Source organism: Eumetopias jubatus, unplaced genomic scaffold (genome assembly GCF_037043125.1).
Source record: "Eumetopias jubatus isolate StellerSeaLion01/CBP00866 unplaced genomic scaffold, mEumJub1_p1.0 scaffold_7, whole genome shotgun sequence".
Classification (NCBI taxonomy): Eukaryota; Metazoa; Chordata; class Mammalia; order Carnivora; family Otariidae; genus Eumetopias; species Eumetopias jubatus.
Genome location: NW_028274813.1, coordinates 120,252,032 through 120,267,453, shown reverse-complemented (window position 1 = coordinate 120,267,453; position 15,422 = coordinate 120,252,032). Strand labels below are relative to the sequence as shown.

Below are 15,422 nucleotides of genomic sequence, written 5' to 3'. Positions count from 1 at the left end.
TCAAGGACAGACTGTTCAGAAGAATCCGCGTAAGGATGTTGCACCGGAAGACTCATTTCATTTGTCATTGGATGATGTGGCGGGAAGAGAGGGACAAGGCAACAAGCCATGTGTTCTTTCTCCCGGCTGCCAGTTCCTTTGTGAAGGCTCTGAAATGGTTTATCTTTATCAGTTGAATTATGGCATCTGCAAAAGACTCAGAAGCACCTAGAGTAGCCTGTAATTTATGTCATTTAACATTTTAAAGTAAATCTTTATGGATGCATCATAGACAGGAAAGTGTGCAAATCTTAAGCCACAGCTTGATAGAGGACCCTAAACTGCACATGTGCCAGTGTGCTAGCATCCAGATTTAGAAATGGAACATAACCAGCATCCCAGAAGCCAAGCGCCCCTCCAGTTACTGCCCCTTCCACCCCCACCCCCAAGGATGTCGCCGTCCTGGCTTCTCGCATCATAGATTTCATTTCACCTGTTGTTAAGCCCCATGAAGCCAGATCGTAGAGAATGTCCTCGAGTGTCGGGCACGCTGGCGATGAGAGTCACCTGTGTCCATTCTCGTTGTGTTTACCATGACTACAACAGTATATATCCGCTCTTCTGTTGGCGGGTGTTGAGTTCAGTTCCAGTGTGTGGCTGTTAGGAATATCGTTGCTTTGATTATTCCCATGCATGTCTTTTCCTGAATATTTGAACACACCTCTGTTGGAAAGGAAGTTGCTATGTTGTCGGGTGGGCGTACGTACAACCTTAGTGAATGTACCAGCTTCTGCTTCCACTAGGAGCTCGCTGGAGATTCCAGTTGCTCCATACCTTTGCCAATGACTGTTTTGTTTCTTGCTGAGCCATTCTCGTGTGTGTGTGGAGTAGTGTCTTATATTGGTTTCCCTGATGACTTGTGAATTTAAATTCCTTTTCATTTATTTATTGACCATTGATTTTTGCTCACTTATGAAATGCCTGTTAAGTGTTTGTCCACTTTTTTTAAGGTTCTCTGCCTTTTGTATTGATTTGTATGCATTCTTTATATATTCTGCATTAAAGTCCCTGGCTGGCTGTATTTATAGATATTTCTTCCTACTTGGGGAGTTACCTTCTGCGCTCTAACAGTGTCTTTTGTTGAACCACAGTTTTAAATTTTAATATAGTGTAATACCAGTTTTTTTTTATGATTACTGCTTTTTGTGTCCTATTTCAGAAATCCACTTGCGCCAAAGTCATAAGAAGTTCTGTGTTATTCTTCTATAAGCTTTTTCGTTCTGTTTATGAGATTGAGACTTGTGACCCATCTGAAATTGGTTGTAAGATGGTATGAGGTGGGAGTCAGATGGATCGTCTCTTCCAGCGCGGGTATGCCAGTGACTGAGTCATTACCAGATCCTCATGGCACAGCGGTGCCCTCTGCTGTAAATCAGTTTATAGGGTTTATGTTCATTTGATTCTGGTAATGACAGCTCTTAAGAAAACAAAAAAACACCTCCAAAGTTCTTGTAGCTTGTGTCTAATAACTTTTATGGTAAAATTACAATGTTTTTTATTTTAAAATAATCATTCATAATTTCAGTGCTGATACTATTACAATTTTCATTTTTAGTTATATTTCTCTTCTATTCATATTATCTTTGCTGCATAGAATTTTATATTCTACTTTATCTGTGTCTCAGTAGTCTTCAAAATTCAATTTGTAGTATGGTATTTTATTGCCAGATGCAGTGTGTTTAGCATATTGCTAGACATTTAGGATGTTCTTTCTTACAGTGATGAAAACTGCTACCCTGTAGAGATTTTATTGACCTGTCATTTTAGAAGAGGGCAGCAAATGAGAATGGATGTATCAGTTTGGGACCCTGTCTTTACTTGCTTTTACTTCTTTTTAAGCTGAGTCTCCCATCAATCCAGTCTCTAGTACCGATTCCTTGGTCCTTTATTAGGGGAGTTGATACCATACCAGTACTGCCAACTGCTTTCGTTTATTATAAAATTAAAGCCCACTACTACAATAATGTAAGCCTCACTAATATTTAAAGTGATATATTCTTCTTTCATTCATCTATGAGGTGATCTATCCACGGGAACAAGGCTTTGAAAGCTCCATGAACTGGCAAAAGTAACTGGCTTGCATTAGGATGACCTATGTTTGCTTAAAATCTAGTTAACATTCTAGTATTGTTTCTTTTCTTCTTAGGCATTACCTTTCTTCAGGTATCAATGAGTTGTACCTGTGCCATAGTAACCATGCTTCATCAGGATGTGGACACATGGCAGTAGTCTCAGACATCTCAAACTCCAAGGCTCAGGGACTGAATAAACTATCAGCAATAATGTGAGCTTTCAGAATGCTCTAGGGGCACTTACAGTAGCAAAATGCGAGAAAACCGAATGTAGGGTCTTGGTCTTCGTTTCCATCCCCTCCATGGTGGCCAGCACAGACCTGTAAACCTAAGTGGTCAACAGATGTTTGTTGACATAAATCTAAAGTGCACAGGAATTATATGAAATTTTCCTTCACCAACTGTTTTGCTCTCTACTCTTAAATAAATCATGATATATGAGGTTATAAGGTACTGTAGGACCCTCTAAATTCTGTAATTACTAAATTGACTTTGAAGAAAATATTAACCATTGGAAAAGTGATCATCATGATTGGTAGAGGACACAGTGATGGGGTCAGGTGACGCAGGCCCACATCTAATGCCAGGATGGCCTGTGAGGGGATCTGGAGATTAGGGTCTTTGTGGAACTAAGAGGGAACAGGGCTTTCAGTCCAGGGCTATTCAGATGGCTCACTCTCAGAACCTTGATTAACCTCAAGAAGCATTCCAGCTCCCCATCAGATAGGAATCCAAAACTCCCTCAGCGGATACCAGGCACCAGGGAAATCCAAGTCGGCGGTCCAGGGGTGAGAGCATAGTTTCAGTGTCTAGGGCATCAACTGGCTAATGCAGATGTAACACATATGCAGGGTAATTGCAGGGTTTATTGCTGTATGGTGAAACAATGCAAGCATTCAAGGCACAGAAGCAACTGAAGGCTGGTTTGGGGTTTTTTTTTAGTCTTCTGGTTAAAAAAATTTTTTTATGATCATAAAAATAGCATATAATGTAATGAGCATCCACCTAGAAATGAAATTCAAAGATAAAATAATACCTGCTTACCTAATTTCAAAAACATCAATACGGTTCCCTTTGCTCTGATAGGAGGATAAATAAAAGAGAAGTGATCAGCAATGAAATTTAGTACATTGCGGCATGCAAATGCTCCGGCTTACCCTACTGATGGCATCATCAAGTCAGCAACTCGCAATCACCGGGAGCAGGTGCGGCTTGATGCAGATATATGGTACTGATGACTCAGACGCCCCAAGTGGCTGTCGATAACATGGTGAACAGCTCATTTTCAGAACAGAAGTCCTGAAAACTCAATGTATATTAAATTGTGAAGAAGGTACTTTGTAATTAAAAGGGAGTTAGATTTAAGCTCAGGTCATTAGAAACAGGTTTATCCAGCAGAACACTCAGAAGCTGTGCGACCTGGGGAATCCTTTGAGGGGGACGTTTGCACACATTGCAAGACCCTGGGCCCCGGCCCTGCCCTCTGAATGCCAGCAGTAGACCCCAGCCAGAAGTGCCCCCAGGAGAGACCTGATCACCTAAATGTGTGCCCCTAGAGTCGTATCACAGCTTGTGGGATGCTGCGGGCGCACCACTTTGCCTGTTGCCAGCACTGTGGGCGGTATACAACAGGAAGCCAGACTGGCAAGTTGCACAGTCCAGGCGTACTTTGCCGAATGTCTACACTTGTTCTCCCAAGAGGTCATGACCATCATTTCTGTCTCCAGTGCAGAAGACCTACTTTTTCTGCACCTCTTTACCAAACCCGTGTTCTCTTCGGACTTAACGCCACTTGTACTGGTGTGAAATACCACCTCTTTGCCTTAATTTGCATTTACCTTGTTATTATTTAGATTAAGATTCTTTTTTATATGATTTCTGACTGATCAGGGCTTCCTTTTCTTTCAGTCACCTCTTGGAACTGCTGATGTTCTTCACCTGTGTTACTAGTGGGTTGTCTTTCTCATTGATTTCTACTAGTTCTTTATATATTATGCTTACTAATCCTTTGTCTTTTAAACATTGAAAACATTTGGTAACTTTTCATTTTGGGCATTTTTGTGATGCAGTTCTTATAATACAGTAATAGTTACCAGTCTTCAGTGTGTCATCTTGTGATTTGTGCTTTCAGTTTTTATGTTTCACCCCGGTCTTCGATCCCTGTGAAGTCCATTATTCTACGTGCTGCATGGTAGAGGTATGCATATTATCGTTTCCATATCATTAGCTAATTTCTCAGTGATGTTCTCCCAGTGGCCCCTCCTTACCCCCGTGCCGCCCCTCGGTCACATCCGGGTTCCCACATACGTGGTTCTGGGCTCTTTGCGCGTTTTCTCTGCCGTGTAATCAGGCACACCGCCGTTGCTACGCTGTCTGTACGTACCCGTAGGAACGGACCCTTGCTTATTTGTCTTTAATGTGATCCGCAGCGCAGAGCTTGGGGCACTCTTCTCTGGCCTCATGTGCATCCACGTTGTCCTCCGTCTTCTTCCCTGGATCATTTCAACCAGGATCTGTTGTGCGCCTGTGACGAAGTTGCCATTTCATCCAGATGTGACTCTGCCTCCTGCCTTTAATTGGAAATATTTCGAGTTTAAACATAAAAAGAAATCTGGTTATAACTTCCTGGTTGTGTAAAGTCGTATCTCTTTTCTTTCTTTTAACCTGAAAACATTTCCAATGTTGTTTTAAACTGTACTAGGCATTTTGTGCTTTGTGCTTTACTTAAACCATTTGAGTTGAAACGTATCTCAGAGGAGCATCCCATAAAACTGTATTACTATGTAAAATATAAATGTAGGTCAGCGGGCCAGGATACAAAGCTCATACATGGATCTATGAATATGAATTTTATGCCTCAAAGGAAGTTATTATAACCTTCTTTACAGTTAACCAGTTAATAGCATATATAAAAAAAATTAAGCAGTTCATACCATATACCAAAAAAAAACCCCGAATTGGTCACCAACTTTATTAATAAAACAACAACTACCATAAACACCAGGCAGGGTCCCCGAGAAGTGGAAATAGTGGGCTGAAAATGGTCTGCAGTCCTGCTTGCCCACAGGGCCTCTGCGGTGGTGACCGGTCCCTCCCTGGGCCTCCAGTGATGCCGTGTCCCCCACGCTGGAGTCGCCTCCCACCACACCTGCACAGTTGTCCCCCACGCCCGGGCAGCTTCTTTCTCTCTCGCATGAACAAACCTCGTGCTTCTCTCCTTGTGATGTTTGTCACAGTGTCTTGTCACTGACTATTTATCTGCCTTTGTCCCTCTCCAGATGTTAAGCTTTGAGGACAGAACTGTGCTCATGTTCACGTGTTCATTGAAAAAACTTCACGAAGTGCCTTTGTGCCCCTGCCCTTAAAACAAAGTCATCAAAAAAAGTACAGAAAGTTGAATAAATATTCATTAGTTTTTTGAAAGCATAACTTTCTAAGCTTTTAAGCTTAGATCGCAAACAAAAAAAGGCTCAGAAAAGGTACTAGAGAGAAAAAATAGGCACAAAATGAAAAGAGAAACTAGAGTCTGGAGGGAAAAATATGATGAATCACAATATTTATCCCATAAAGAACGTACACGAATGACGGGGACATTTAGGAACCTGAAGGAAGGGTAGAGAAATGCTTTGAACAGGTAATCCTCTGCTTAGCTGTCCACGTCTGAAATCCGGATCTGAAATCTGGATCTTAGCCTCGTCTCTGCTTCCCGGCTCCAGGGTCACTGCCAAGGCTGCTGGCTCCGCTTCGGGTCTAGTTCGCCCGCAACCGCCCTCCATGGAAAGTCCGGGCGCGACGTGGCGCTCGAGTCCCCTAAGGCCCTGTGTGTGTCCCCGGCAGCCTCCTGTCTGCACCGCCCCCCCCTCGCTGTTGTCCCTCTGCCGCGGGCCCCCTGCACGCCGCCAGCCCCCAGAACACGCTGGGGCCCGGGCTGGGGTTCCTCTCCCCACCACCCCCTTCCTTCTCGTCAGCCCTTCCACTCGGTTTCTGCTCCAGTAGGAAACATTCTTTTGTAATGCATTAATTCCGTGCCGCTTCCTTTCCCCTAGGCTAGCCTCTGGAGGTCCTTTTCGTCCCGGTTTGACACACCAAGAGATAACTTAAGGGCTTTTTTTTTTTTTTTTTTAACTGACTGCCTTTTTATTTGCTCAGAGATAGGGTATCAGGCAGCATGTAGTGATCTGTTCCACTTCCAGGCCTGAGATGGAATTTCTTCCACTATTTTAAGATTTTATTCATTTATTAAAGACAGAGAAAACACGAGTGGGGTGGGGGGAGAGGGAGAAGCAGACTCCCCGCCGAGCAGGGAGCCCGATGCGGGGCCTGATCCCAGGACCCTGGGATCATGACCTGAGCCGAAGGCAGACGCCCAACCGGCTGAGTCACCAGGCGCCCCTTCTTGCATTACTTTAATCCTAGACCTCCCTGCCCGTGTCATTCCCCAGGGTGGGAGCCAGGCCCTATGGTGTCAGTCTGTTCCTGCAGGAGTGGAGGTGGTCTGGCTCCCTCAGGATTGTTTCTTGGGGCATAAACTGAGACTCCATTGTGACACCCAGTTATCACTTCTCCCTGGTGCAGGACACTGCAGGGCACGCTTCTGCCTGTTCTCTAATATAGACAAAGACAGCAAGCCTCCACATCTCTAAAAAAGGTATTTTTGATTCCTCAGGTATTCCTTTTTCTCCTTACTGTAGTCTCCTCTGAGAATAAGGTCCCCCGGTCTTGATGTAACTTGCCGAAGAACTATTATTAACTGGTTATCAGCTCCATCTGTCCCTACGAGAAGAAATTCTGACCCGGTGATGTCACTGTTGTAAGATTTTTCCCAGGGGCCTCTCGTAACACCAAGAAGCTAAAGGGCAGTTGATTTAATAGACTTGCTTAGCGTCCTGGGGAAACTTGACCAATCCTCTGAAAACCTTGGCTAAGCAATATTGGTCCACTTTGAAGCTATTTATTACATTAGCCAAGGAGGCCTGGAAAAGGCCTTTGATCATATTTTATATTCATGTACCTACCTGCCTACCTACCTCCGTGACAAGTTATAAAGTGCATGGATCCTCTGTGATACCATCTCTGTAGCTGAGTCAAAGGGAGAGGAATCTGAGTTTCGCTGAAAGATACAGAATAATGGCATGAAACTTTAGGCAGAGGATATGGGCTTCTTTGGCATCCAAAGACAGACGAACCTAGATTAGAAGATGGTCTTCCAAAACCAGTGGTTCCCTAGATTCGCACCGCCCTGGAAACCTGTACTTAAAAAAAAAAAAAAAAAAAAATTTTATCCAGTTGATCCTAGAACGACACGTGTTTGAACTTTGTGGGTCCACTTATATGTGGATTTTTTTTCAGTAAATGAAGTACAGTACTGTAAATATATTTTCTTTTATGATTTTCTTAATGACCTTTTCTCTGGCCCACTCTATTGTAAGAATGCAGTGTAGAATATAACACACAAAATATGTGCTAATCAGCTATTCATGTTATCAGTAAGGCTTCTGGTCCATGGCAGGCTGTGAGTATTTAAGTTTGGGGGGAAAGTCAGAGTCCCACACGGATTTTTAACTGCGCAGGGTCAAAAGCATGTGTTGTTCAGGGCTCAGCGGGTCTGTTGTTCAAGGGTCTGAATCCTCATGTCCCTTCTGAGGTCATGTTCACTGTTCTCACAGGCCTGAGGCTCTGTAGGCATCCTTGCTGTATAACTTGCACTTACTTCGGTGATTTAAAGGAAGCTGTTAACTCAGGTGGATTAAACAGATTAAGAGGAACAAGTTGATGGTTTTTGAGCAGTAATGCTAAAGTTGGCTTGAAATGAAACCGTGGAGGTTAGGAGACCATATTCTAGCTAGAGCATTAACATGTTTTCCCACAAAGTGTTTTTTCTTTTTTTTAATTCCAGTACCATTTTTATACCAGCAATGAAAGTGCACTTCAGCATCCAGACTTCCCTGAAGATAGTATTGCTGTTCTCTGTCCAGATGGGCAGTGCATTCGGTCCACAGGAAGCAGTGTTAGAATTCTGTGACAGTTTCACCGTCTTCCTGCCCACCCATGTGACCTTGTCCTAGACTCATTCAGCTTTGCATGTGGGGAGTTGCTCAGAGTAGAAGAACATTGTCAGCAAAGGGCCCGTCCATCTCTCAGCCTCCGTATTTCCAGTCTCAGACCGTAAAAGATGCTTCTTGATATTGTTTCTGGAATACTTTCTAAAGGGAATTAGAGAGAGCCTGGGAAAAAATTGGGTCCTGACAGTGCTTGTACAATGCTGCTCTTTGAGGAAGAAGACTTTGAAGGGGGTGGTGGCCGGCCCGGCGAGGGCCTGCGGACACGGTGCGGGGGCTCAGCGGTTTCTTGTGTGGTTACCTGTCACCCCAGCCTGGGAGCCAGAGTTCCACACTCACATATATAAGTGCGCTTGTGGGGGGAAGAGTTAGGACCAGAGAGGACTTGGATCATTTCTCTTCAACCAGACAATACTTACCGATGTTCGTATAGAAACAAGCTAGCTTTCTGGGTGTTACCCCATGTTCCTGCTTCCTCAGCCTGTTTTCTCCCTCTCTCTTGTATTGAGATCATATGCCTTTTTTGTGATAAACATTACCCCCCCCAAAAAAAAAGCTTGTCCTCTCTTTAGTCCTTCAGCCAAATTGATGGCATGCTAATTTCTGATTTTTTTTTTCCCGAACTGTTACTTGTTCTGTCCCAGAAATTCTGAAATGATTCTCTTGAGGGAACATGTCCTTTACCCCCCTGAGCCCCAGTTGAAAAATGCCTTAGCAGATGTCCTTTCTGTGAAGAAAGTGTTCCTACATAATTGCTATCACTGTGACCAGAACAACAGAAGTAAAAGAGAAAGGATAAAAAAATTGTATGGACATTGTAACGGTAAATTATGTGTGCCTGTGGGGGCAGGGCAAGAGGGAAATACATCAAAATGAAAACAGTGACAGTCTTAGGATGGTGTGATTCTGGGTATACTTTTATTTTTTCAAAATTGTACTTGATATCATTTGAAAACAAAAAGCTTCTTTTAAACTGTGTTTTTGCATAAATATCAGGTTGTACACTCAATAATTATCTGGTAGTATTTCAAGAAATTCTCAAAGTGATTTTTAAATCTTTTTTTTTTTTTTTGTGATTTGCCCAAATAACCTTAATGGTCCCTTTCCTAGATTTTAAGATTGTATTTTAAAATAAGTAAAAATGGTGACACATAATACAGGTGGTGGATATTTTTTTACTATCTTTGGAACATTGCTTCTTCTATAAATTCTTAATCTTGACTAGGAATACTGTGGTATTGACTTTTCTCTTTTCTGTTTTTTGGGGAATTATAGTCATGTTCATAAATCTGGACATATCTAAGCAGCAAGAATAGATTTTGTAATTTGAGTAACAGAGTGCAGCCCAGACATCCAGACAGACAGCCTTCACAATATGCTGACCATCTGCAGTCCACATCCCTGGTGATACAGAGGAAGGACTGGCCTCTCTCGTTCCATTAAAGACCACAGGCCGTGTGTGCAGGAAGGACATGTGCGCTGGCCAGCGGGAATGCAGGGTCTGGCCTCAGGGGAGATGATGTTATTCCCAGTAGACTTGGTGGGAACTGGGGCAGACCCAGATCTGTTCCATCGTTGTTTAACCAGTCGGGGGAGGTAGCAAGAAGCTGGGGCCGGTGTAGACCTTTCTGGGTGCTGGGCCAAGAGGCACAGTGATAAGAAAGTTACACCTTGGGATGCCTGGGTGGCTCAGTTAAGCGTCTGCCTTCGGCTCAGGTCATGATCCCAGGGTCCTGGGATCGAGTCCCGCATCGGGCTCCTTGCTCAGCGGGGAGTCTGCTTCTCCCTTTGCCCCTACTTGTGCTCTTTCTCTGTCTCTCTCTCTCTCTGACAAATAAATAAATTAATTTAATTAAATAAATTTTAAAAAAAGGAAAGAAAAGAAAGTTACACCTTGACCAGATAAATACACAGATGTACAGGGACTAAATTTAGTACCTTGGAAACCTCAGTCTGGGGAGGGTCCCCTGCACAAGAAAGGTCTAGAAATCATGTTGAGCTAATGATGTTTAGTGTGAGGCAGAAAAGGCTTCAGAGGATCTGACAGATACCTTCAAAATCTTGAGGGTGGTCGGTGAATGTGGAGGCACATCTTGTGAGGTCCTCTGGGGAGCCAGACAGGGCATGTGTAGCCATGGGGTGAAGACTGGTGTCCACGTGATGGAAGGAAGATTTCCTTGTGCTTGGAGCTCTCCCTTAAGGCATCAGGTGGTGAATTCTGGAGGTGTTCAGCAGGGGACGATGGAGGTCTGTCCACACTGTGCAGTCCACCAAGAGGCCTTGCCACCGCCTCCTGAGCTTGCGTGCCGGAAACTTCTGTTTCAGTTCCCCTCCCAGGCAGAACGTTGGGTTGTGTGGCATCCGTCACCCCGGTCCCTTCACATCAGGGTGTCAACCAAAGACAGCAGCTTCCTTTCCTTGCTTCCTTCCCTTCGTTTCTGAGCTCAAAATGGAGACTGGAATGCTGATCGAATGTCCCCGCCCCTGTCCCCTGTGCCCTCTTCCCCTTCAGCGGATGGCCTGCCCTTCCATGCCCTTCCCAATCTTTACCTTAGCCCAGAAGCACAAAAATGGCCTTGTGTGTGTAACTCGATTTCTTCTAGAACGATGTCTGCTCTTACTGTGGATGTGAGGCTCAGCGCGCTCCTTTAGCTCTCCTGTGCTCCCATCTGCTCAAAGACCGATGCCCTCCTGGAGGGTCTTAGGCAGCCATCTCCGGGAGCCTGAAGTGGGGAGGGCGGTGGGAGGGGGTGGGAAGGGGGCCAATGTCCTCTTCTAAAATTGGGGTGGTATGAAGGGTGACTTGGGTCAGGTACCCTGTAGCAGCCTCAAACTTGAAGTCTCTAAATGCCCTTGAGCCCTATGCAAGTATTTGGGAAAAGAGACTATTTCTGTAGAGATTCATCTTCATCAAATTAATGTATTTTAAAAACTAAGAGCTACAATTAGAAATAATTAGTATTTTCAGATGTATGTATCTGGACATGATCACTTCTGTGATCAAAGTTAGGGATGTGTTAGCCGAGTTTGATGTAACTACGTGATTTGTGCATCTTGAAAACAGTAGCCCACAGAATTCTTGTCTTTTTAACAGCAATTGAATAGCATCCAGGGGTGCTGGTCGGCCTCGTTCCTTGCCACATTTTTAAGTGTGTCTCCTCCCTGACCCATATGCTGGGTTGATGGTCTTATTTTCCTAATGTCATTTCCAAACTGATCACCCTTTATTGACCGCACAGATCTTTTCCTTCCTGCAGGTATAGGGGGCCTTCAAGACTTCGTGCTCAAGTCGGCGACCCTGTGTAGCATGCCATCTTGCCCGCCATTTATACCGCTCAACTTCGAGGCTACCCCTATTGTGAGGGTTGCTGTTGAACCGAAACACCCAAGTAAGACAACTTTGTTTTTAAAAGCCTGTGATGTTCATGACACCTTGTAAATGTGTGCATTTCGTACTTGGTTCCTCACTATTTGCTTCAACAGTGTGCTGTGGATTTTCATTCGGGTGTGTAATAGGAGTGATCTTCCCGCCATGAGGCCCTGCATGCCACCCGCTCACCAAAGGGAGTCTGACCTCTGCCTTAGGAGCATGGTATATTTAGGCACCTTCTCCCTGGGAAACCTGGATCCTTCTTCAGGGCAGAGACAAGGGCATCTCTGCACCCCCACAACCCTGGCATGGGTGGTGCCTCAGCAAAGCTCATGTTTTATGCAATTGTTTCAGAATCTTAGCCCACGCTTCTTGCTCCAGAATCTGTCATATGCTCTTCCCTGAACTGTGTAGATTATCTGGACACAGAGCATTTCTGGCCTGTTTAGAAAGCATTCCCTGCCCCACCCGCATATGGCAGATCATGTAATAACTAGTGCTTCGTCTTTGGTGTACACCATTTGCCTGACCGGTCCTCAGTAACCCTTGTATTTAGCTCCCCGTGACCTCGCTAACCCGTGTTCCCAATGCTCGCTGGCAGGTCAGTGCAGAATCTCCAGACTGTGCTCCCGGGGACCCAGAGGACAAACGCTGTCAGATGGTAGTTCTCTGCCAAAATGGAGGACGGTCCCGTTGCCCTTGCACACGCATACCCCTCCTCGCCCCAGAGCTGGGGCCTTCCGAAAGCCTGTCTCGGCCTCATGTTCCACCAGATGGCCTTAGCAGTGAGGCTCCCTGGGCTCCTAGAGCAGACACTCAGAGGACCACATCTGTGACCTTTGGGCTCAGTCCTGGTGAGCAGCCATCTTCGTGGGGACCCGGAGCTGAGCGTCCTTTCGGGGCCGCCATTGTGGACCACAGTGCGGGGTGGCTGCATGGATTTACCTTGTTCTCTCTAACGCCGGCTTCCTCTCTGGGCCCTCCTGGTTTGCTCTTCTCTTCCACTGCCGGCCTGGCTCTGGCCGCTGTCAGCTGCCTCCGGCCCGTGTATGTACAAGACAAGGAAGTTTAATTGGAGTTGTGACGTTTGAGTCTGGCAACCGTAGCTCATTCTTAGGCCTTTCTAGTAGGACTCAGTTCTTCTCTATTCCATTTAGATCTAAATGTTTAAAAAACAGAGAGTAAGGAAATAATTGATCATTCAGACCATGATGTTTTCATAGAAATTTATAGTCTTTGAACTCTGGCGGCTGTGTGCCACTGGCCCTAATGGGCAGCCGAAGCGACTTCCCTGCGTTGTGGTGGCAGGAGCACAGGGACCTGGTGCCCAGCCCCGGCCCATCCCATAGCAGACGCTCAGTAAGGGTGATTTCCTCTCCTTAAATGAGGCGATGCAATAATAGAATGACTTAGGATGATCCATCTGGATGCCAGAGTTTTCCTCATGTCTCTTTCATTAGAATGTTCTGAACTTTGTAAAAAATAAACTAAAATGATTGAGAAGGAGCACCCAGTTCTCTTCATAATTTTAAAAAGAGCATTGCTCCTTTTTCCCACCAGATATATTGCTTTTGCTAGATTTACCGTGCGTGTTCTTGCCTGTATTACTGCAGCCCGTGTTCCCACATGTCCGTGTCTGAATTTTATACGCACTGTTCTGTCTTCTTGCTGTTGCTACAAGGTCCATCTCAGTGCACACTGAGAATGCCTGGGAGTACTTCTAACGCTGTGCTCACTCCTGTGAGCCCTCAAGGGGTAGTTACTGTGAGTTTACTCTGCCCTGGTCCCTCGCCCCCCTCCTTACTGTGGGGCGGAGCCCCTCTCTCCATGGATGCTGTGTCTGCCGTGGATGCTGACCGCTGGGGTGGCCACCCTCTTGGACCCAGACTTCCCAGTGCTCCTGCCCCCGAGAGCCACTGGGTGGATGTACTGTGTGTTTCATGGGCTGCCTTTGCTAGATCACAGGGTCCACTTTAAAATCCAGTTAGCAGTTTATATACAAAGGTTTCCTTGAAATCCCGATGGTAAGTATTTGTCATGATCTCAATTTTTCTTATATTATTAAAAGATGTTGATTTTTTTATCTTTATCAGATCATTTGGTAGATTTTTAAGCAGGTTAGGAAAATCAGCCTTCATCTTGTTAACCTAGGTGAAATGCCTCAGCTCGTCAAAGGAATGAAGCTGTTAAACCAGGCTGACCCCTGTGTCCAGATTTTAATTCAAGAAACGGGAGAGCACGTTTTAGTCACGGCGGGGGAGGTCCACCTTCAGCGATGCCTGGATGACTTGAAAGACAGGTAGGTTGGTGGTAGTCGGGGGTGGGGCTGGGGGGTCGGTGTGTCCAGTGGATTCTGAGTTCCACTGGACATACATGGCTAGTTTTTGGAGAAAAATGAAAGGCCCTCAATTCAAGCATGAACTGTTACTGTGCTGTTGGATCATAGATTGTTTTTAATGACTGACACTTTACTTCTATACTTGAATAATTTTACATTTTCAAGCTTGAGTCATACAATAGCTTCACATGTGAGTATCTTCCTGTGAGCATACGCACACGCGTGTCAACAGAACAGAGTCCTATGTTGTGAGCTTAGAGCGACTGGGACTGACTTCTGTCCTTCCTCATGTCGTCTCCACAAGGTACACCTTCGGGAAATCTTTCCATTTCTCCATCCTGGTGATGGGACCTGTCATAAAGTAGGCATCCCAGATCATGTTTTGTCAGTAACACTTCTCTTTATTCCCAAGCTAATGTGTGTTTATCATAGCAATTAGGAAAATACAGAAGGATGAAAAGAGGCACTTACCACACGGAGATCATGTCCGAGACGGTCGGGCCCACAAACCCGCAGCCTGTGCTGTGCGTTGTCCCGCGTACATGGACGCCTGCATGGGAGCAGCTCTGGTTATTTGGTTACCATAAGCTTCGGGCTCACCAGCTGCCATACATTGCTGGCGTGTTTTGTAGGCTCACGATCTATATCATCCTTAAGAAAGGCCGGTACAATTCACTCTGTAAGTGGGAGAAGGTCTTTGAAAGTGCTTCTTTTCTCATATGTAGCCAACCCTGTATATTATCATTTTAAAAAAATTTACCCAGTCTGGAAGACAACTAACAGGTGTTCATTGTGAATAAACACATTTTCTGTGTTTGTAACTAATGATACTGAAACATTTCTTTCTGTGTTTATTTGGCCATTCATTTTTCTTCTTTGATGAATTGCCTTGTAATGGCCTTCCTTCCTCTTATTTTTAAAATTTTGGGGGACTCTATTAATTATAAATAATCAACATAATTATTATTACATGCCAGTCACTGTGTTAAACACTGTCTCATTTAATCCTTATGACGAGTCAGTCACGTTGGTACTGGTCCGACCAACTATTACTACTGCGAAGATACTGCTGCCGTAGTCCTCCCGCCGCAGTACTCGTGCCATAATCCTCCCACCGCAGTACTCATGCCACGGTCCTCCCGCCGCAGTACTCGTGCCATAATCCTCCCACCGCAGTACTCGTGCCATAATCCTCCCACCGCAGTACTCGTGCCGCAGTCCTCCCACCGCAGTACTCATGCCACGGTCCTCCCGCCTCAGTACTTGTGCCGCAGTCCTCCCACCACAGTACTCGTGCCGCAGTCCTACTGCCGCAGTACTCGTGCCTCAGTCCTCCCGCCACAGTCCTCCCGCCGCAGTACTCGTGCCATAATCCTCCCACCGCAGTACTCATGCCACGGTCCTCCCGCCGCAGTACTCGTGCCACAGTCCTCCCGCCACAGTCCTCCCACCGCAGTACTCGTGCCGCAGTCCTCCCACCTCAGTACTCGTGCCGCAGTCCTCCCGCCGCAGTACTCGTGCCGCAGTCCTCCCGCCTCAGTACT

The 15,422-nt window shown here is 45.5% G+C and overlaps 1 protein-coding gene across 2 annotated transcripts in view; it reads left to right on the top strand.

Moving 5' to 3' along the window:
* The window catches only part of EFL1 (elongation factor like GTPase 1), a 119,382-nt gene that overhangs the window by 77,298 nt on the left and 26,662 nt on the right, over positions 1-15,422 (top strand). For both annotated transcript variants that reach the window (XM_028089403.2, XM_028089404.2), the window contains exons 16-17: positions 11,428-11,559; positions 13,692-13,839. In XM_028089403.2, coding sequence (XP_027945204.1) covers positions 11,428-11,559; positions 13,692-13,839 — 280 coding nt within the window. The remainder of the gene's footprint in view (positions 1-11,427; positions 11,560-13,691; positions 13,840-15,422) is intronic.